At 39.5% G+C, this 24011-nt stretch overlaps 2 protein-coding genes across 4 annotated transcripts in view; one reads left to right on the forward strand and one right to left on the reverse strand.

Annotated features, from left to right (window-relative positions):
* Nucleotides 1–11913, forward strand: part of ints2 (integrator complex subunit 2) — a 67913-nt gene extending 56000 nt beyond the window's left edge. Inside the window, exons 23-25 of one of the 2 annotated variants that reach the window (XM_060848008.1) lie at nucleotides 3545–3650; nucleotides 6620–6796; nucleotides 10469–11913. In XM_060848008.1, the coding sequence (XP_060703991.1) occupies nucleotides 3545–3650; nucleotides 6620–6796; nucleotides 10469–10593 (408 nt within the window). In that variant the 3' untranslated portion in view covers nucleotides 10594–11913. Of the gene's footprint in view, nucleotides 1–3544; nucleotides 3651–6619; nucleotides 6797–10411 lie in introns of both variants that reach the window. The other variant, XM_060848007.1, reaches the window with a different exon arrangement.
* A 6040-nt stretch (nucleotides 11914–17953) lies between these two features.
* Nucleotides 17954–24011, reverse strand: part of med13a (mediator complex subunit 13a) — a 232041-nt gene continuing 225983 nt past the window's right edge. For both annotated transcript variants that reach the window (XM_060847924.1, XM_060847923.1), the window contains exons 29-31: nucleotides 23509–23670; nucleotides 21173–21273; nucleotides 17954–18684 (exon numbers count right to left, since the gene is read on the reverse strand). In XM_060847924.1, coding sequence (XP_060703907.1) covers nucleotides 18552–18684; nucleotides 21173–21273; nucleotides 23509–23670 — 396 coding nt within the window. In that variant the 3' untranslated portion in view covers nucleotides 17954–18551. The remainder of the gene's footprint in view (nucleotides 18685–21172; nucleotides 21274–23508; nucleotides 23671–24011) is intronic.

Below are 24011 nucleotides of genomic sequence, written 5' to 3' on the forward strand. Positions count from 1 at the left end.
CGCCAACACTTTACCCACAACAGAAGTAAGGCTCATTGGTCTATAATTACCAGGGTTGTCACTCCTCCCCTTCTTAACAAGAGGACAACATTTGCTAACCTCCAGCCTTCGGGCATTATTCCAGTAAATAATAACATTAAGATCAAAGCCAAAAGCTCTGCAATCTCCTCTCCAGCTTCCCATAAAATCCTAGGATATATCCCATCCAGCACAGGGAACTTCTGTTTTCATACTTTCCAGAATTGCTAACACCTCCTCCTTATGAATGTTTCTGATAAAGAGCTTATGCTTGAAACATCAACTCTTCTGCTCCTCTGATGCTGCCTGATTGGCTGGGCTTGTCCAGCGCTACACTTCTTTGACTCAATCCCGTCTGTCTAATACCCTGTGTCTCAGTATTCTCCTTGACAACATTCTTTTTTGTGTGGATACAAAACAATTCATTTAGCGCGGCTCTCCTATTTCTTCGGACTCCATGCACAATCTCACATTACTGTCCTTCATTGGCCCTAATCTTACCCTAGTCATTCTTTTATTGCTGACATACTTATAGAAAGCTTTAGGGCAGAGATGGGAACCTTTTCATGTTGTAAGGCTGCATCCAAGAAACTTCAATTATATAAATGTTGATACGATTCGACTGTGTAACTATTCTCCGATTTCACTTCAAATAGGAAGCCACATGCACTGTTGTCATAAGCTGGTAAACACTGGCATAGTGGCGCCAGTCAGGCGGGGAAGATAACGTACATTCTAGAGTCGCACTATAACTAAATCATGAGCGTAGCAGGTGTCGAAATTTTTTAAATTGTGGCAGTCAGTCTGTGAGGATTATTTCGTTGAATTTTCTTTTACTCTCTGGTATTTCAAATACATTCATTTTAAGATTAAAATAAAAAAGGATGAAAAAAAACAAATAAAAAATAAAATATTTGTTCTGCAAAATTTGGATTTATTCAAAAGGCCACACAATGGCCTAGAAGGCCGCATGCAGCCTTAAGGCCGCAGGTTCCCCACCCCTGCTTTAGGGTTTTCCTTCATCCTACCTGCCAAAGAGTTCTCATGTCTCTTCCTGACTCTTCCTAGCTCTCTGTCTCTTTAGGTCCTTCCTGGCTAACTTGTAACTGTCAAGCGCCCTAACTGAGCCTTCACATCTCATCTTTATATAAGCCGCCTCCTTCCCCCTGACAAGATATTAAACTTCTTTAATAAACCACGGTTCTCTCCCTTCCTCACTGCCTGACAGGTACATACTTATCAAGGACACGCAGTAGTTATTCCTTGAACAAGTTCCGCATTTTAATTGTGCCCATCCCCTGCAGTTTCCTTCTCCATCCTAAATCTTGCCTAATCGCATCATCATTGCCTTTCTCCCAGCTATAACTCTTGCCCTCTGGTGTATATGCCTGTTTCTTTCCATCACTAAAGTAAATTTAATCAAATTGTAGTCACTATCACCAAAATGCTCACCTACCTCCAAATCTAACACCTGACTAGGTTCATTACCCAGTACCAAATCCAATGTGGCCTCTCCTCTTGTTGGCCTATCCACATACTGTGTCAGGAAACCCTCTTGCACACATTAGATGGGTCAGATTTTGTCCAAAGTACTCGAACTATAACTTTCCAAATATTAACTGGAAATGCCTAAGTCCCCCATAACAACTACCCTGTTACCCTAGCTCCTATCCAGAATCATCTTTGTAATCCTTTCCTCTACATCTCTAGAACTATTCAGAGGTCTATAGAAAACTCCCAACAGGGTGACCTCTTCTTTCCTGTTTCTAACCTCAACCCATACTACCTCAGTAGACAAGTCCTCATACGTCCTTTCTGCCACCACAATGTCATACCTCCCCCCTCTTTTACCATTTTCTTTAATGTAAACCCCGGAACCTGCAATAAACATTCCTGTCCCTTCTCTATTCATGTCTCCGAAATGGCCACAACACTGAAGTCCCAGGTACCAACCTATGCTGCAAGTTCACCCACCTTATTCTGGATGATCCTGGCATTGAAGTAAACACACTTCAAACCACCTTCCTACCTGCTGGTACAGTCCTGCGATCTTGAAACCTTATTCATGGCCTCACTACTCTCAACCTCCTGTACACTGGAGCTACAATTCAGGTTCCCAACCCCTGCTGAATTAGTTTAAATCCTCCCAAAGAGCATTAGCAAATTCCACCCCACCCCCAGGTGTAGACCATCCTGTTTGTAGAGGTCCCATCTACCTCAGAATGAGTTCCAATTATCCAAGTATCTGAATCCCTCCCTCTTGCACCATCCCTGTATCCATGTGTTCAACTGTTCTCTCTCTGTTCCTCACCTTGCTAGCACGTGGGACAGGTAACAAATCAGAGATAACAACAGTTCGTTCTTGCTCTAAGCTTCCACCCTAGCTCTCTGAATTTCTGTGTCACATTCCCATCCTTTTTCCTAACTATGTTGTTAGTACCTATGTGGGCCACGACTTGGGGCTGCTCCCCCTCTCCCTTAAGGATCCCGAAAACACAATCTGGCACCTGGGAGGCAACATTCGAACCATGAATCTCTCATTCCTAAGTGTCTCCCTAACTATGGAGTCCCCAATGACTAATGCGCTACTCCTCTGCTCCCTTCCCTTGAGAGCAACAGGGACAGATTCTGTGCCAGAGATCTGTACCCCATGGCTTACCCTGGTAAGTCATCCCCCTGCTCCCCCAAACAGTTTCCAAAACTGTATACTTGTTTACAGGGGAACAGCCACAGGGGATCCCTGCACTGACTGCTTCTTACCCTTCTAACAGTCACCCAATTATCTTCATTTCCAGGAGTAACCACCTCCCTGTAGCTTTTATCTATAACTGTCTCTGCCTCCCGAATGATCCAGAGTTCATCCAGTTCCAGTTCCAGTATCCTAACACTGTTTTCAAGGAGGTGGAGTTAGGTGTACTCAGCTGGGACACAAATGGTATCCCTCACCTCAAACATCCCACAGGAGGAACACTGCATTGTCTGCGCTACCATCACTGCTAATGTCCCTTACTAAGAAACCAAAGAGAAAAAAAAACTTACCTGATTTTCCTCTAGTGATGTAAGTTTAGAGGAGGTGGGTGGGAGGCACTACAGGTTATGGTCTGGGCTACCTTCTTAAAATATTTTGAGGGTTCTGGCATGGTCCATAACAGGTCATAACTTTTATTTTTTTTTAAAAGGTAGGTGTATGATAAAATTACTAGAGCACCATGAACTTTGTTAAAACTAATTATGGAGAATAAAATACCTCCAAAATAATTGGTATTTTTTATATTCAGATATAAGAGAATGGATCTGATTCTGCATACCTTGTGAAATTTATTGCATTCATTTAAGATTAGAAATGTTGCATTGAACGTTTTTATGGGGGTATTGGACATGATGAGTACAGATTTAAAGTGCACCCCTTCCCCAACCTAAAACCCACAACTTGACCTTAACTTGACCTCAAACTCCTTGTTTTCAGGTTAAGAATGTTTGAAAATAATTTGTTCAAAAAATTCTAATAAATGACATCTCTGTTTAGATATTTGCTATTCAGCTTTTGTCCCACTTGTGTATCCAGTATGCACTGCCCAAGTCTCTCAGTGTAGCTCGCTTGTCCATCAATGTCATGGGAACAGTACTCACAGGTGAGGTCCTCAATTGCTGGTAAGACATTAAACCATCCTTTCCTTTATTTTTAGTGTAAAATGCATCTTGGACAGAGTCTTTAAATGAGAATGAGCTTGCTTTTCATTCAGTGAAAGATAGACTTTGCTCCAACCCTTCTTAAAGGGATAAATATCTTTTTAATCCCCAGGAGTCACTACTCCAAAATAGAGAGTTACCAGTCATCTAGGTTAAGGAGATATCCATTACAACTGAAGTATAGACCAGAGAAGATTTAAAGACTGTAAGGAAGAGGGAAAAAAACACAGCCAGGAAGTTAAAGGCAGTATTTAAAGTTGCTTGCTGGGCTGCTTTATAAAGTTTTTTTTCTTTACTTTGCAAGGAGACAAGGTACAATGGTAAGGTCCCAGGGAGTGTTGTTGAACAAAGAGACCTTGGAGTGCAGGTTCATAGCTCCTTGAAAGTGGAGTCACAGGTAGATAGGTTAGTGAAGGCGGCATTTGGTATACTTTCCTTTATTGGTCAGAGTATTGAGTACAGGAGTTGGGAGGTCATGTTGCGGCTGTATAGGACATTGGTTAGGCCACTGTTGGAATATTGTGTGCAATTCTGGTCTCCTTCCTATCAGAAAGTTGTTGTGAAACTTGAAAGGGTTCAGAAAAGATTTACCAAAGATGTTGCCAGGGTTGGAGGACCTGAGCTACAGGGAGAGTCTGAACAGGCTGGGGCTCCCTGGACACTGGGACAGTCCCTGCAGTGTCGGAGGCTAAGGGGTGACCTTTATAGAGGTTTACAAAATTATGAGGGGCATGGATAGGATAAATAGACAAAGTCTTTTCCCTGGGGGTCAGAGAGTCCAGAACTAGAGGGCATAGCCGGGTGCTGGCAGGTGGGACTAGATTGGGTTGGCATGGACGGGTTGGACCGAAGGGTCTGTTTCCATGCTGTACATCTCTATGACTCTATAAATCAAAAACTGCAGTACACTTTTGCAAAAGTCATTGGCAGGTTGGAGAGTAAGACCAATAAAGGGTTTCTTTTTTTAAAAAAAGTAACAAAAAGATAAAGTTTGAAAGAAAATTACCATAAAATGGACGAGACTGTTGAGTTAAAAGTGGTGCTCACAGATAAAGTGGTAATGGGGCATTTGGGAAATCCGAAACATAATCCACAAGAGTCACCGTGATTTTATGAAGAGTAAATTGTGTTTGACTAATTTACTAGAATTCTTCGAAGATGTAACAAGCAAAGTGGATCATGGGGCTCCTGTAGACGTAGTATATCTCAATTTCCAGAAAGCATTTGATAAGGTGCCACACAAGGTAAGATCACATGGGGTTAGGGGTAATATACTAGCTCTGAGAGGGGATTGGCTAACCAATAGAAAGCAGAGAGTTGGGATAAATGATCTTTTTCTGGTAAGCTGCAAGTGCCACAGGATTCTGTTCTGAGGGCCCCAACCATTTGCAATTTATATTAATGTCTTGAATGTAGGGATAGAATGTACTATAGCCAAATTTGTAAATTACACTAAAATAGGTAGAAAACTAAGTTACAATAAAGAAGTAAATTTACAAATGGATAAGTTGGGTAAATATGCCAAAATGTGACAGATTGAGTTTAATGGGGATAAGTGTAAGATTATCCATATAGAAACATAGAAAAATACAGCACAGTACAGGCCCTTTAGCCCTCGATGTTGCGCTGATCCAAGCCCACCTAACCTACACTAGCCCAGTATCCTCCATATGCCTATCCAATGCCTATTTAAATGCCCATAAAGAGGGAGAGTCCACCACTGTTACTGGCAGGGCATTCCATGAACTCCCGACTCGCTGAGTATTGGTCAGAAGAATTAAAAGACAACTTATTACCTAAATAGAGAGAAACCTCAAATGCTTTGGTGGAGAGATCTGGATGCTCTCGGAATCTGAGCTAGTATTCAGGTACAGCAGGTAATGAGGTAAATACAATTTTAGCATTTAATCGCTAAAGGAATGGGGTATTAAAGTAGGAACGTGTTGCAACTATACCAGGCGTTGGTGACACTGCATCTAAAATTCTGCGCACAGTTTTGGTCCCTTTACTTGAGCAAGGATCTAATTGCATTAGATTCACTCAGTTAATTCCAGGCTCACCTCATGATGAGATTGAGCAGTTCAGGCTTATACTCACTGGAGTTTTGAGGATAAAAGGACATCTAATTGAGACATCCAAGATGCTAATGGGGGTTGGGGTGGCAGATTTAAACAGGGATGAAGAGGAATTTCCGAAGGGTCCTCCATCTATGGAATTCACTACCCCACAGAGCAGTGGTGCCAGGACACTGAACAAATTTGAGGAGATGGACCAGACTTTTAATCAGTAACAGTTTAAAGGGTTATGGAAAGAAGGCAGTAAAATGGAGTTGAGGCCAAGGTGGCATCAATCATCATCGTATAAACTGAGCAAAATCCAATGATTTGATTGACAACTCCTGGTTCCTATGTTCTTATTTGCTGTTATTTTACAGAAAACCTGAATTAAAATCAAAATCTGAGGAAGAAATTAATCTCCTGCTAAAACATCAATGTTTGAAACTGTGTACAGAGTCACCAAGAAATCACTGTTGTTCCTTGGTGTTACCATGATTTAAGCAAATGGATGAAGTTTTTAATAAATTTGATTTCCCCTGTGAAAATCCAAATTGGGATTCCATTGGCCTGGATTTTTAAAGGGTCGTGAAAACTGCTGAAGGCAGTTAAGTTCTACAATTATGGTCTATTGGAAAAGAGTGCAAGTGTATTAAACAGCTGGAAATGATAGATGATTCCAAGAGAGCAATGAACAATAGTACGGTTTAGAAGAACACAAACTGGTGATCTTTCTGTATTTATTAAGACAGTGACGGAGTAAGTGTGGAAAGCATTTGATCAGTATTTGCAAAGTAAAACTTCAGTCTCCATAACAAATCAACTTTTAAAACAATCTTTTTTTTGTCCTTTTATAGTGTTGACCCAGGCCAAGCGGTTTGCTTTCTTCATGCCTACATTGCCCTGTTTGGTTTCTTTCTGTCGAGCTTTTCCTCCACTATATGACGACGTAACCTCATTACTAATCCAGACTGGACAAGTGTGTGCCTCACATGTTGCCACTCAAGCACAGGATATTGATCCCATCATCACGCGTATGTATTTGAGAGTTAAGTGATTAAATTTAAAGTAAATAGACATGAAGATGATACTTTATGTGCCTGCGATGCATACCCTATTAATGGCCAATTGACTGGCCCTGTGCAGTACTGTTAGTTGAGGTGCAGCACCTTTTACATTTGGTACCAGAAACAAAAATCAGTAAATTCAGATTGTGTTCCACATGCTTTAAACCTTGAACGGAGGGAATGTAGCATGCAAGCCTGCCTCCAACTTTGTACAAACCAGCGAACCATTCCTTCAGCTTTGGGTCAGCATACTATATCACAATGTAACTGAGATGCCATCTTGAAATATGTAACTTCCTACAAGTCTTAACTGGTTTTGACCAATAGTATTGTGCCATCATAGTATCCAGATTACAAAGATAGAAAGATAGTTGGAAAAAAAGTTGTGAAGAGGGGATGAACCTCCAAAGGGATATATAGACAGGTTAAATGAATGGATAAATGTCTGCAAAATGGAGCATAATGTGGGAAACTCTCCATTTTGGCAGAAAGAATTAATATGCTTTTTTTAAATCTAATTAGTAAGAGGAATGCAGAGAGATCTGGCTGTCCCAGAAGGTTAAAATTGCAGACACAAGTATGTAACTAGGAAAACTAACGTTATATTTTATTGTGGGGGAGCTGAATGCAAGAGTAGGGCTGTTATACTTCAGATGCAATCTCACCAGTGGCTTGTATAACTGAGTATTTTGTATAGTACTAGTCACCATATTTAAAGAAGGATTTTAATGCCTTTGAAGCAGATAATAGATTTATTAACTAATACCTGGAATGAAGGGTTATCTTTAGAGGATACTAGCCAATCCTTTCCCCTTGAGTTTGCCAGACGTTCTGAGGTCCTAGTGGATGAGAAAGGATGTTCCCTCATAAGAGATAATCTAGAACTAGGGCTAATAATTTAAAAATAAGGAGCCATCCGTTTAAGACAGATTAGTTTGTTGTGTCTTTTTTTGAGGATTGAAATTTCCTTCCTCAAAAGGCATTGAATGCAGAATGTTTAAATATTTTTAAGTTGCAAGTCTTTCTGGTCCCTTCAAATAGCTATCAAATTATCTTATGAAAGGTCCACATCTATTGCTTCCATTCTTTCAGTTTAAGCGTTCCAGGTCACATGACAGTTCTCTTGCAGATCATTTTTAAAAATCTGTCTCCTCAGGTTATCAACCATTATGCCACTGAAAATATTTATTAAGGGGAGGTGTTATGTAGTGGTAATGTCACAAGTCTAGCAAGCCGATCCCCAGGCTAATAATGTTCTGGGAAATTAAGAAAGGTTGTAAAGGAGAAACTAAGGAACGGCAGACCTGAGAGTTTGAGTTTAAGGGTAAACTGTTGGAGGTGATTTTAAAAGATACAATTTATGGACATTTAGAGAGGCAAACATTGATTATGGTTAGTCAACATGATTTTGTGCGAGGAAAATAATGTCTCAAAAACTTGAGTTTTTTTGAGGAAGTTACAATAAGATTAAGGGCAGAACATAGACATTGTTTACTTGGACTTTAGTAAAGCTTTTGACAAAATTCTGCTGGTAACCTAATTAGTAAAGTTAGGTTACATGGTTTTCAGTGTGAGCTTGCCAACAGGATACACAATTGCTTAATGGTAGTAGTGTGGTACTGGAGGGTTGCTTCTCAGACTGGAGACCTGTCACCAATGATTCTGGGTCCTCTTTGGTTTGTCTTTTACATATGTGATTCAGATGGTGAGTAAGTTTGTGGCCAACACTAAAATTGGTGGCATAGTAGACCGTGAAGACGATCTCTAAGATTACAAAGTGATCTTGATCAAATGGTCATTGAACTCCATCTACCATTTTTCAGTTCAGTTTGGGTGAATGGCATTTGGGTTCAACAAACCAGGCTTATACAATTAATGATAGGACCTTGGGTAGTGTTCTAGAACATAAGGACCTAGGATTTCAAGTGTGTAGTCTTTGAAGTTTGGATCACATATAGATAAGGTGGTTAAAAAGATGTTTAGTGCACTTGCCTTAATTGCTCAGACTTGGGAAGTCCCGATGAGGTGACCACATTGGTGTCACCTCTGCTGGTTCTGTTCACCCAGGTATAGGAAGGATGGAGTGTGTTCAGAAGGGGTTTACCAGGATGTTGTTGGGTATGGAAAGTTTGAGTTATAAAGAGGCTGGATAGGCTGGGACTGTTTTCACGAGATCATAGGAGTTTGAGAGGCAACCTCAGAGTATAGAGTACAACAGCCTTTATTGCCATGTGCACTGAACTGAAGTGTGTAATGTCACTTTGGCGCAAAGCTAGGTACAGGTACTTAAGTGTTGTTGAAGTACAGTCGGTTCTGCTAAGAATACTCCTGTCTTCAACGCAAATTAGCTGAAGAATCTAGAGTATTATTATTTGTAGAACATAAACTTTCCTTGCCTGTCATGTGATTCCAGTCCCATCGGTTTAAATGGTGCTGTGATTTTCTTATAAATACGGGATTGCATAGCAACAGAACCAGAATCAGCTGCAGTTTTTTTTAGACGAGCATGGGAATACAGAAGTTAAAAAGTATCTTTTGAAGTACTCATTTTCATTAAGTCAGTGTTTCTGGACTTAAGTACATGAAGCTATGCTGCCTCCACATGCTGACCTCTGTCCAGGATTTACCTCCCAGGTCAGGCCGAGACTCTGCTGCTGTTATCCAGCTAGGGTTTAACTTAAACTCGTTCTGCTGCCGCTCCAGCCGCGACTTGCTTCCAGGATTTGGCCTGTAGTCTCTCTGCTGCTGCAGCTGCAACTCATTTCCAGGTCTCTGACTGTGCTAATTCTGTTTCCCACTCTGGCCACAACTTGCCCCATGCTTGCTCTAATCCCACCGCGATTCATCTCCTGTGTTGGGCTGGTCTCTGACTCCATTCTTCATTCCCTCTAGGTAGGTACTTTTTAAGAAGTTCAAAAAGTTTTTTTTTGGTGAGGGGGGGAGAGGGGAAAGAGAAGAGGATTTGGAAGAGAAATTGCAGTAAAGGGGGGGGAAAGGAAAAGGAGCTGGCGAGCTCCAGCTGGAGTGTCTTACTCTGCTCCAGCCAAAACCACACACAGAAGAGAGGTTTATAAAATAAGGAGGTATAGATAATGTTAGTAGTCTTTTCCTTGGGACAGGGGATTTCAAGGTGGCATTTTTAAAGGTGAGAGGAGAGAGATTTTAAAAAAGTCAAGTACCAGTAATTTTACACAGGGTGATTAGTGTATGGAATGAACTTCCTGAGGAAGTGTTTGATGTGGGTACAATTTTGACATTTTAAAATACATAGGAAAGGTTTAGATGATTATTATGGACACTGAGCAGGTAAGTGGGACTAGTTTAGTTTGGGATTATGTTTGGCATGGACTGGTTGGACTGAAGGGTCTGTTTCTGTGCAACTAAGTAGGTAGATTCGATTATATGGACGATGAAAGGTTATTGGCATAGGCAGGAGTTAACCATGATCTTACTGAATGACAGGCTGAGTGGCCTACTTCTTGGTCGTATGGTACCATTCCAAAACCAATACATTTGAGTATTGTATTTGAATTAATTCCTTTTACTGTTTACTTTATGGAAACTCTGACATGCTTTACACAGGTCTCAAATATCTAAAGGAGAAGACTGAAGTAACTCCTGCCTTCTACTGCACTGCAGGTCTGGACAGGACAAAACATAGCGAGACACCTGCACCAGAATGTTTGGATCCTGATGTGCTTTTGTGCCAGCGTGTTGAAGCAACATTTCTGGAGATAATAAACACAGCAGTTGTTGGAGTTTAGTAACAGAATTGAGAAAGTTATGTCAAATGTAAAAGCCATTGTACCGCCTTGTGCATGGTACTACCAGCATGTGGTAACAGGTTGCTTTTTGAGGCAGTTGAAACTACAACTTTGGATCAAAATCAGATGTATTCAGGTATGCTCTGTGTACGACGTGCTGACTGAAATGGATTGTAGTAACATTGAAACGTGAATAACTTTAAATTTGGATGGATACGTCTGTGGGTGAAAAAAAACTATTAAAAATATTTTTTGAAAGTGGACTAATTTTCTGGCCAAACTGATTATTCCTGCTCTTAAAGAATTTGTGTATACAATGACAATAAAGTTGAACTGAAAATGAAATGACAACTTAGTCTTTCCTGTGCCTCAACCTAACCTTTATCAAAGGACACAGAAGTAATCATTTTCCTGCCACATGGTTTTTTAAATTTTTAACAAAAATATGCATTTGTTTCATACCAGAATGAAGCTCAGGGGTTTGTGTTATTTTGGTAGCACTGTAATTTATATATTGAAGAAATACGAGCAACAGATGACTCTGCTACTCAATAAGATCATGGCTGATGTGACTGTGGTCTTGCTCTCTATTGTTCCTTTTCCCCTGTAACTGTGTACTACCTTTTGAGATTCGTGTGCAAGGACACCCACATCACTCTTACAGAATTTCAGTTGCTTTTCTGCATCTTCTCTTCTTTACCTTTTCACTTAACTCCTGAAGTTGTTACAAATTCTCTGGGCTGAATTCATGGACCTCAAGTGCCACTCCTTTCAAGAAAAGTCCTTGTAGCAAAGCCATAGTAGCAAAACCAAGGGTAGCATGTGGTCTCCGCTACAAACCTCCACCTCCAAAAATGCTGTTCCTAATACAAATTCCTCCCTTTTCCCTTCTGTTTTCTGCTATTTTTGATCTTTAGATACCTTATCCCTCTGTTTTCAATTTCTGATCTTCTGTAGCTTGACTGTAGATCACTGCCATGTGCATCTTTTGTGATCACTTATTTGATTGTTCTTGTATAGGATAAATTGACACCATCACAGATTTTATTGGTGGTTCTTAATCCTTTGTTCAAGCCAGAGCTTCTGATTATTCCTAAGGAGAACAGTTGATTGTGCTTCAGATCAATAGCAGTCAAAGAGAAAATACAGAGTGAATAGAAGTGTGTGGTGGTGATGGTAAAGCAGTGCATAGTATTTTTAGATAGACTTAACTAGGCCAACTTGACATCTGCTTCAAGCAACAGTTGTAAAGTAAAATTTGTAAGAAAATGTCTAATAAAGCTTCAATCTTGCCAATTAACTATGGCCAATTCTATTATTCTAAGTGGAGATTCTCACATTGCACACAGGCTACCCCAACCAGTTTTAGGATAGAAGAAAGAGTTGGGATTTGTAAGGCAGGAATTAAATCTTTAAATTTGTATTATTGATATTTAAAGTGTCTAAATCATGCATTAAAAACAGACATTATTTGAAATGTGGCACCTCAAACAAAGTCCACAGGAAGCATCCCCATTATGGTCTCTATGAAGACCTGTGATACAACATTTACCAAATAAGGACAATAGTGTTGTGTACCTCAAAAACCTGAGAAACTGTACAAGTACTTTCAAAACTTAAAATATTTAACATCTTTGAATGATCTGTGACTGCCATAGATTAAAAATTTGCTTGTTTTTTTTATAATATGAACTAGTCCTTCTCATTTCAGCTGACTAATTCTGTATATTTCCAGTCAGGTAATAGTCACAGTAACATTTCCTCTGCAACTTCAAATAACAGATGTAATACAGTGAGAGACAGTCAGCAACAAAGAAATGAATGCAAAAACAGGGTCACACCAATATTATGAATAAATTATTTATTTGGAAATGTTTAAAAAGTATAAACCTTTTGAACAATTCAACCATAATTTGTTTTTTTTTTTGGACTGTATGTAGCTTTTAGTGTTTGCCACGATCTCCAGACTAAAATTTGTTCATAATTTGTTGAAAGACTCTTGAACCACAACTGCAGCTTCACAAGCAGAATGTTTTATACCAAAGTAGGACACGCAAAAAGGGGGAAAAAGTGGACCGGTCCTCACCACAGCTGGGGTCTCATCTCTGCTCGCCCAGTTGTTACAGACAACCAACTATTCAGCAAAACATGGCATGTTCTCCCAATTTTTTTTTCATTTTTTTTTAAAAAATAAGCAAGGCATCAACTCTGTAAAATTCAACAATTAATAAAATCTGAGTTTTTTAAATCTACTGCAATTTCAGCTCAATCTATAAATATTTTGACAAAAAGATTAAATTATGAAATTTAAATAAGACAAACGTTTAAGCAATGCATTAATAAAGTACTGGGATTGCTAGTGTTTGCACATGAAATGGACCACTTTCAGATCCTGGTTTCAACATGACCAGGAAGTCAAAAAAAATTTAAAATGGTACAGATATCTATGGAGACCATATACTGTGAAACGCCAGAAAAACATCAGTTTTCAGGTATTTTCTACTAACATTTGTATTAAAAGACAGTCCAGTTAAATGACTACTTTTCCCGATATTTAAAAACAATCTTAGCAATAAATTGTGGGTAACACCTACACTTTGACAGAGCTCACAAAGGCTAGCTTAACAACACCTTCAAAACCGGTTACCTCTACCACCTAGACCATGGCGACAGAACTACTGGAGCAACAACAGTTGCAAGTTTGCCTCCAACACCATCTTATCTTTGATATTAATTGCCATTCTATCTCAGTTAAAAATTTGGAAACTCTAACTGTGGGTATGTCTAAATATCAAGTATTGCAAAAATTCAAAGTGGGCACTCAAGAGCACCTGCAATTAGAGATGAACAATAAACGCGACTAGTATGCAACACCCACATCCCATGAATGAATAAGAGTTCTCTTTATATAGTCACCTAGTTATTTAAAACTATTAATTACAAGGCCATGCGTAGGTGGTTAAGTGTCCAGAATGAATAAAGCTATATGATTATTTAGGTGGCAATGTACAGAAAAAAAATCAACCATAATTAAAGCAGTGATCGCAATTACTTTAAATATTAATGTAAATAAATGTCATACTATTCAGCTGCTAGCACTGATCTCCAAAAGTTATGGAAAATGCAATTTGACAGTAAAAGAATCCAATTTTTTGTTGCACAATTTAAATTTGAAAATTATTTTTATTGTAAAACTTACCCAATGTCATGAGAGACTAAAAAGGCAAAAAAAATTAATAGTTTAAATGGAAATATGTCTTGATTACTGATATCCTGTGGTTAACATTAAATGAGAAGTAGAAACAGAGCATCTGAAGGTTTGTATGATAGATATCCAAGTCATCTTCATGCACGTAAAATAGAAATACTTGGTTCCCAATAATATTTATGAGGTGTAGAAACCCATGACAAGTGGAAGGACACAGAGCTCACTTCTTAATAGCTGCTCCTGAATAATTGTGCATTTCCTCTCTCTCTCCCCCTCTTCTCCCCCCCCCCCCCCCCACCACCCATTAACAGACTGGGGATTTAAAACTTGAAAGTAAATATGTTGGCAGATAGACAATGGGGAAGACAGACAAAAAAAAATTATTTAACCTAATAGTTCTCTGACATTATGTTTAGAAATAAAGTGTGTTGCTACTATAGCTTTTCAAATGTTGTGGAGTTTTGTGCTTAAAAATCCTGTTTAAATTAACTAGGTAATCATAGTATACCTTTTACAAAAAGCTAAATGCTATCATTTACAAATACATTTATCATACTGGTGTATATATACTTTGATATACATTTCAGCAATATAAAAGACAATGACCCTGCAGCCACAAAGGATTTAGATAAAGCACAAAAGAAATATACAGGGAAATTAGGAAACGAGATTAGTACTGATAGCTCCAATATCAGGATAGCAGCTAAAGAAATATTTCCGCAAACATTCACTTCTTCCACTACAGATGTTCAGTAGCAGTTGTGTGTACCATCTACAAGATACACTGCAAAAATTCACCAAAGCTCCCAAGACAGCACCTTTCAAACCACAACCACTGCTATCCAGAAGTCCAAGGGCACCAGATACATGGGCACACCACCATCTGCAAGATGACTTCTAAGCTACTCACTGTCCTGTCTTGAAAATATGCCACCAGTGTCGGTAAGCCACAAACCTGGAACTCCCACCCTAACGGCATTGTGGATCTATTTACATGAAATGGACTGCAGTGGTTCAAAAAGGCAGCTTACCCTCTCAAGGATGGGCAACACATGCTGGTCCAGCCAGTGACACCTACATTCCATGAGTAAATAAACTTAGAAATAAACACTTTGCCAAAGCAATGTTCTTTCAACTTGAAATTGTTCTGATTGTTTTATACAACATAGCCACACCCCAGCCAAAGAATGCTATTCCACAACAGCATGAGGCATAGAATCCCTGCGGTGCAGATAGAGGCCATTGCCCCATTGATTCTGTACTGACCCTCCAAAAAGCATCCCATCTGGACCTACACCCTCTATCCTCTTTTACCCCACATTTACCATTGCTAGTCCACCCAGCCTGCACATCCCCGGTCACTACAGGCAACTTAACATGGCTAATCCACCTAACCTGCACATTTTTGGACTGTGGGAGGAAACCAGAAAACCCATATAGACCGTGATGAGAACATGCAAACCAGACAGACAGTCACTTAAGGCTGAACTGATTTTGGTCCCTGTGCGGGGCAGTAGTGCTAACCACTATGCTGCATGATTCAAATGACCTTAAAATATGCTAAGTTTTCAATTTAATGTATCAAGAATAAAGCTGGGCTGGGACTTCAATGGGAGCAAAAATATAATACATTCAATTATAGATTTAATATCCCTGACATCCTTATCTACCTTCTTGTAACAAAACAAAATACCCATATGTTCTCAGTTTCCAGCAGATCACACCTCAACATAGGTCAAACACTTTATAAAAATGAGCCAAGCTGGTTCGATCATGCCTTCATCTGACTTTGCACTTAAAAGTGAATAAATCTGATCCTGCAAGAGGCCTCATCCAGTGAGAAGAAAATTCATAAGTTAGACAAAAGGTAATGGATTTCAAGAAGTCATTGGCTCAAGGCTCTGTTCAAGGCTGGGAGCCAGGTGTTCAACAGTTTTAACAAAAGTGCCTTCAGTTCAAGAAACAGTCCAAATGTTTTCATGACAGTATTAACCATTTTGAATTGTTTTCATAGTATTTAAAGGTTCAGTGCAACATTTTTTTTTATTTAAAAACAGCTTTCAACCACCTCCCTACAAAAGTATCTTCAGCAAGGTAATAGCAGTTACATATATAGTTAAACAACTAAGGCGCTTATAAATTTAGCATATGTATTAAAGCTTTTACATTAGGACACATATGGCTTTAAAAAAGTGTAGGATCTTGTTCTAGTGTTCTTGCACAATTTATCTTTTCAACGGAATGAACATTATGGAGTAGTGCTGATCAGGGGTTTTAAGGAGTTACTGCTGTAATAAAATATTTTCAGATATTAGAAAGGTTCTCTTATCAAGCCAGTCTTCAAAACAAAATGCAAGTAAACAAACGTAAACAGGTTTCAGTGAAATTTGATGAAACTTCTTGAAATTAACAAATTGAAAACAACTCAGACAAGTGAGTGATCGGAGACACCCAACACTTGCAGCAAATTTCACTTTTTTGTAATTGTAATTATAAAATTATTATTTTATTAGAAAATTTGATTAGGATTTTTTTTAGATGAAACTCAAATGCATATTTTTGCAGCACATTTAATAGATAATCTAATACAGAAATGCATGGATGCTAGAAATTTCTAAATTTAAGAGATCTTAGAATTTAAGACTTCTTCAATTTGAAATTTGTCTGGTGTCATTTTTGTCAAGGCTTAAATACCATTAACAGTTATAATACTTTAGTTACGGTAACTGCATAGTAATTCTCATGTTATACACACATACATGGAAAAATACTAGAAATCCATCTGTCTTGGGAACACTGATCTCACATTCATATTTATATGGGAATTATCTATGCAAATTTGTCAGACTACAATTATAGCTCTCTCTCAAAAGTAGTAGTATAGCATCACAGGCAAAATAGTATAACTAAAGTCCAGCATGTTTTAACAGGCAGTTTCATGTGGATAGAGGAATACATAATAGGAATATTCTAAAAGAACAAAGCATGAGACTTCAATTCAGGAATGAATTTAATTTGCATGACCATGTCCAATTAGCCTTTGCTATCCCTCAGCTGAAGCCTACAATTGGTCTTGATGTACACCACCATGGGGAGGGCTCTTGTACCACACTGAGTGTTCTTACTGAGCCAAAAGGCCTGGATTCCAGTCCCACCTACTCCAGAGGTGTGTAATACCATCTCTGAACTGGGTTGATTGCAAATTCTGAAACACCATAGGAGGAGATTAACTAATAATATGTCGTGAATCAACTCTATTGATACTCATTCCAAATCCTATTGCAAATGACTATGTTTCTTAAATGATAGCTGTAATTTCACTTCTTAAAATAATGCATTTTTTTCTTTAGCTTCAAACTATGCCATTAGTTAGAACCTTAGAATTGTTTTATCAAAACACACAATATACTTCAAGGCAATGCCTAAACATTTTAGGCTATTAAGAGGGAAGGCACTGCATTGTAAAGCCGGAGTGGAACATGACATGAGTGGGGGGAAAATGAAATGGTGTAAGGACAGATTCCCATAAGCAAATCTACAGGTTTCGCCTTTCTCAAAAAGATAGTCTTCCTCAAAGACCTGTATCTTAATACAAGTTACCCACAATTGAGTGCTGAAGCATATTTAAAAACAAGTTACCCAAATATTAACAGGTTTATAATTGTACAGAGAGATGAATGAACAGTGAAAAAAATATAAGTCAGACAGCTATGGAGTTTGATAGCAAGAAACATTAAGTCTGGTAATTATTAAATTACAACATAAAATGCTCACAGAAGAAAACAAAACTGAGAAGGAACACTACTGTGACTTTCTCGGGATTGTGGTACCTGGATCTGCAAAGCGGTCCATTCACTGAAGCCATCATTAAGTTCGGACAATGATAAGAGTCTGGGGCCTAGAAACCTTAACACTACAACAGACCAACACACCTGCATTGCATTGATTCAATTTTGGAAAAAATTCTGTTGCTACAAAATTTAGTTACCATTCTGCACAATTTTTCTTTTTTACACAGTAGTAACAAATTAAAGTTACTGACTTCTTTATGTACAAATAGGCAGGTCACTGGGACTGAGCTCGACCAGAGCAACCCTCCTCCTCAGTCCCATTTCCAACCCCCCAACCCCCACCCTTCCCCAACCCCTCCCGTTTAGCGCTGGCTTCACAATGCATGATAAGAAATGCCATAAGATGTATTTTTCAGTTATATAAACACAGTGAACATATTTACTGTACAAGTACTCTGCATCCACAGCTTCGCTGCGTTTTTACCACACACAAGGTATGGTTAATACTAAACCCACCCCTACTAAAATGTACACTAAACCAATAGATATTTGCTGCTCTCCCTCCCCTGACTTTATAGCAACCTACAGCAAACTTTTAAGACGATTATAGATATTTTAGTACAACAAATGCTTTAAAGCCTGAAGGCAGTATAGACCTTCTTGAAAAATTAAAAAAAATACAAAATATAAGACAATTTATACAACATTTAAAAACTTACAATAAATTAAGATGCAGGCATTTTTGGATAACTGCCTGTGGCTTTAAAACCCACCAGGCAATTAATGGGGGGGGGGGGGGCATCCTGGGGTCATTCAGACCCAATTCCAAGAATCCCTCCAAGTTCTCCATGAGTAATGTATGCTTCCCTTCCTACCAACTCCTGCTCTTGATGACCCTCTCAAACGATATCCCTTTTCGAAGAGTAATTCCTGAAATCCTCGCAGCTCTTTTGCTAGGTTTACAACATGCTTGTGATGAAGTTGTACAGTTGCGTCAGCACCACAAAATGAACAGGGAGGCAGGAGCGGCGGTCCTGGGTGGCAGGGTCACAGGTCAGCCAAGAAAGAGCATTGTATTGTTCTAGAACAAACCTAGAGTTCAAAGGAATTTTACAATTTTAAACAAACACTTACAAAAAGTGTAAAATTGAAATATAAGCATGTACAAGCTCCTTATATTATTACAAAAGCAAAACTTGGTGCGTTTTAGGTCTGTTAACTTTTGCTAAAATGAAGTGGGTCATGTGACTTATTGTACATCTGTCTAAAAATAGGTCTGGAAGGTATGGCTGTTAAAGATTAAAGGGAGACTTGAGCTGTTCACTGGCAAGATGCAAAGTATAGATTATGTGGTGCTGGAAAAGCACAGCAGGTCAGGCAGCATTTCAGGAGCAGGAAAATAGACGTTTCAGGCAAAAGCCCTTCATCAGAAATAGAGGCAGTGAGCCTCTGGGGTGGTGAGGTAAATGGGAGGGGAGGGGGTGGAGCTGGAGAAAAGGTAGCAAAGACTACAATAGGTAGATGCAGGTGGGGATGAAGGTGATAGGTCGGGGGGGGTGTTGGAGCAGACAGGTGGGAAGAAAAATTGCTAGGTAGGACAGGTCATGAGGATGGTGCTGAGCTGGAAGGTTAGAACTGGGGTAAGGTGGGTGTGGGGGGGGCGCAGAATGGGGAAACTGCTGAAGTCCACATTGATGCCCTGGGGTTGAAGAATTCTGAGGCAGAAAATGAGGCGTTCTTCCTTCAGGCGTCGGGTGGTGAGGGAGTGACAGTGGAGGAGGCCCAGGACCCGCATGTCCTCGGCAGAGTGGGAGGGGGAGTTGAAATGTTGGGCCACAGGGCAGTGTGGTTGATAGGTGCGGGTGCCCCAGAAGTGTTCCCTAAAGCGCTCTGCGAGAAGGCGTCCAGTCTCCCCAATGTAAAGGAGACTGCATCGGGAGCAATGAATACAATAAATGACATTGGTGGATGTGCAGGTGGAACTTTGATGGATGTGGAAGGCTCCTTTGGGACTTTGGATGGAGGTGAGGGGGGGGAAGGCGTGGGCGCAGGTTTTGCAATTCCTGTGGTGGCAGGGGAAGGTGCCTGGAGGAGGGTGGGTTGGGGGGCATGGACCTGACCAGGTAGTCACCAGGAGGGAACAGTCTTTGCGGAGAGAGAAATAAACCCCTGGTGGTGGGGTCCATTTGGAGGTGGCACTTGAAAACAATAACAAAGATCTATCTTAACTGCACTCACACTGCTAATCCCCAAAGATCCAGGATGGCGTTGAAAATGTCAGGTTATAAACAGTTATGCTTTAAATTGTCCATTAACTTCAAAGATAAAAGAGAGCTCAGGTCTCAAGAATAACTAAGCATTTTGGCCTGAATAAAAAGTCCTTTTGACTTGTACTGTTGGAAATCTGTTTTGAAGGATAAATGTTTCTAAGAGACCCCTGAATTCTCTTAGGCAAAGGTAGTCCATCAAGATCCAGGAGAGAAAGAGAGCAGTTGGAAGTCAAAACCTTCTTAGCTCATCACACAGGAATGTGGGTCAAAAGGTCCCACTCAAATACATAAGGATTGGAAACAAGTCTGGAAGATTCACCTCATTTGAAACAGAGGAAGAATCTCCAGGAAAATTTCTCACCATGAATGAAGGGACTATTACCAGACTATGCAAGAAAAAGACATACAAACCATTATGTGCTAAATATCAATGTGTATTGGTCCCTGGGGAACTGAATGTCTAACCTAGGGACATTGTTCACACAAATTACAAAGTGCGAATTTTAGATTGGGTTGGCAAATAGGAAAATTTCAGTCAATAGTTTAAGTTGTCTACATTAACTAAATACTATGTTGCACTTTCTTTGCATCTTAGAACATTAGATCTTGCTGTATCATCGTTCAGCCATTAATTAGAAGTTGAAAATTTTTAAAAAGGTGATTGCCTCTACTAGGAATTATAAAACTTTATCTGTGTTTCACCAAACTTCACAAAATAATAACAAATTAGCATTCCTATTAATCTGAAGTGTGAAGTAACAAATTCAAACAGAAGTTCTCCACAAAGCTACCTCTAAAACATTTTCTGAGCATACAATTGAAGCACATCAGTAGAATGCAGTGATGTGTGCCAGCTATTCTGCACAAACATTCTATTGAATTACGACAACATAAATGGTTGGCCAAATGCTGTTGGATGCTGAATGGAGGTATAACATTGGTCAAAAGGCTATTGAAAAATTACAGCTTGTCTTCAAAAGGTGCTATGTATAAATATACATGGGGTTTTTGATTTAATGTTCGATCAGCACCACTCACTGCATAACATTGACTTTCAACCAGTATTTTTGAGATTCCCAAGTGCTTCCCTTCATACACAAACATGTGAGAATGGGTTATCTCCAATTGTACAGTCCAGTTATTTTATCTTCACAGAAAGGATAAAATCTTTAAACTGTAAAAAACTGGGGCAGGGAGAATTCTAGTGATGAAACTGCTCAACTAGTCTACAGAGTAAGAAATACCAAAGTGCACACTAGTCTTCCAAATTTACTTTGAATATAATTGCAGAATTATGCAGCATCCTATACCTGAGCACATCAGAGGTTTGGTTTGAATCAAGTGGGTGGGAGTGCTTACTATGAAGCAACTCATCCGAATGCACTGAAGGCACGTGGAGGTGCAACGAGGCCTAGAAACCAAGAAGAAATAAAAACAAGTAAATTATATATGGTCCAGTTCAGTATGTTACACCCACACTTGCCACTAGATGGTAGCAATCATTGTCAGCATAACCACAATGCACACAAAATTACAGCCCACGATTTCTGAAATCACCACAGTAGTAAATGCAACAAAATCTTTTGAGGTTTCAACATTTGTCCTTCAGTTACTTTATTGAAATTTAAAATCAGAATATTTTGTGAATTTACACAGAATTCAACTTGAGATTAATACCTCACCGTCAACCTTTACCGTAAGAATATATTAGTCAGGATTTTTATTTTAAGAAAAAACCTATTTTTTCTAGTCAACCTGATGTGGAAGGGCGGGTGTTGAACTGGGGTGGACGAGGTCACCAAGTTAGTCCAACAAGCTTATCTGAAATCACAAACTTTCGAAGTGTTTTGACCAAAGTAAAAAGTAATCCAAAACTATACAAACTAATTTACTGAGGGAGATCATATGTTATCAAGCTGATAGCATCAAAACAGGACAGTAAGGAAGATTTTACAGATACAGAACAGTATGGTAGGGTTCTTCAGTTAGACCCTCTGTATGCGACTCTTAGACCTATCATGTTCTTCCATCCATTCGGTTTGTTTTCAGCACCACCTTATTTTTAATTTTTTTGGAATTAGCTCTCTGCCTCTATCAGATTACAGATCATCCCTTGTTATTCATGTGTTGGCATTTTACGAACACTCTCTGACACTTTTAATCACCTGCAGAGACTGTTATGTAGCCGGTCAACACTCCACCCACACCTTCCATACAATCTTTTGATCTCCCTGCCTCTAAATTCTGTGCCTATCTGCTTTTTTTTTCACTCTACCTGATGAAAGAGCAATGCTCCAAAAGCTTGTGATTTCAGTCTCCCGGTCCAGGGGTAGAATCACTACCACTGCACCACAAGAGCCCCTTTTTGTTTCTCCTTTGCTGAAATCCCTTAACGCAAAACAAGTGTGTTCAATTTTCATAATATTCACTCCTTAAGAAACGTCAAAAGACAGCACAGAAGCAGTGGGTAAAATCTTATCATTCGAAAATAGGCGACCACCTGCGTAGTCCTTTCATTTGGGAGGACTTTAACATAATTTATGCTGCTCACTCACCTATGCTTCACTCCATTGAACTTGAAGTTTGCAACAAAGTTTTGAATAATAAACACAAAATGTAAGATGGGTGGGGGGGTGGAAGAGACATAATTACAGTTGGGAGGAACACTATTTGCTTAACAGCGGAAGCATTACTCTAAGACAAACATGCCTCTGGTAATCCAGTAGCAAGAACTGAAAAACATATTTTATTAACCAGGGGCGTCGGTCAAGGTTTGAGAACAATCTGCTGCTTCACACCAAGCAGCAACTACAGTCACATTATTACTACACAGAAAGAGGCCTTCAGCTCATTCCATGCACGCTAGTCATCAAACACCTATCTACATTTATCCAATCCCATTTCCCAGCATCGCCCATAACCTTTTATGCTAGGGCATTTCAAACATGCACACAAATACTTTTAAATGTTCCAAAGGCTTGTGCCTCTTTCAGGCTGGGATTTCCAGAAATACATTACTCTCTAGATGAAAACAAAATCTCTTTACAAACCCGCCAAAACTTCCTGCCCCTTACCTTAAACTTATACCCCCGGACTTTGAAGTCTCAACTGAAGGGGAAAAATTTATTTCTACCAATCCTAAGTCGTTCATAACTTTATACACTTTCAACACATCCCCCCCCCACCCCCACCCTTCTCTACGCCACGGAAAACATCTCTAGTCTAATGTCTCTTCAGAGCTGAGACACTCTAACCCAAGGCACCATCTATGAAGCTCCTCTGCACCCTCTCCAATGCAATCATGTCGTTTCTACAAAGCTGTGACCAGAACTGCACATACTACACAACTGTGACATAACCAACATGTTATAGCTCCATCATAACCTCCCAGACTTTGCAATTGACTCAAAGGTAAGAATCACATATGCCTTCTTAATTGCCCCATCCACCTATCCTGTTACCTTCAAAAGATCCATGTACATCAAAGTTCCTCTGATCCTCTGCACTACATAGGGTCCTACCATTTATTATGTATTCATCAACTAGGTTTAACTAAGGTTTAATGAGAATTTACGCCAAAATCCAGACTGTCTTTCAAACTCACTAAGATCACGGAAAAACAGATTCAAAAAGTAGCTTGGCTTACCTTGAGAAAAAGCGGACATTGGTTCTGTGCTTGAGGGCAGGCTGACCAAAACCAATCAGGAAGTGGCCCAGCCTTAGCTGTCGAGACAAAGTATCCCAGTGCCAGGGGCTGCTGTAAAATGGTGACTTCATCATGAGATTCCTGTCGGTCTGTGCACTGACCCTGGAAAAGCAAAGCAACAAATTAGTTCTGACAACTAACAGATTGCAGCAGGTTATTGGTGGTAACAGTTTGCTAGAACTCCTTCTCCAATAGCAATGTGAGCCCATCAACATCAAATGAACTGCAGCAGTTCAAAGAAGATGACTTGCCACCACCTTCTCAAAGGCCCAGCCAGCAAAATCAACACCCGCTGATTGAATTAAAAACATCACACACTGCAAGCAAGCAGTGCAGCAAATGGATGTCAAAGATGTTACCAGAAAAATGAGCATTACTAATACAAACTTTGAATTTTACAGTTAGGCTATGCACTAGCTATTTTTTTCTGCAGAGGTTACTTC

Source organism: Hemiscyllium ocellatum, chromosome 31, assembly GCF_020745735.1.
Source record: "Hemiscyllium ocellatum isolate sHemOce1 chromosome 31, sHemOce1.pat.X.cur, whole genome shotgun sequence".
Classification (NCBI taxonomy): Eukaryota; Metazoa; Chordata; class Chondrichthyes; order Orectolobiformes; family Hemiscylliidae; genus Hemiscyllium; species Hemiscyllium ocellatum.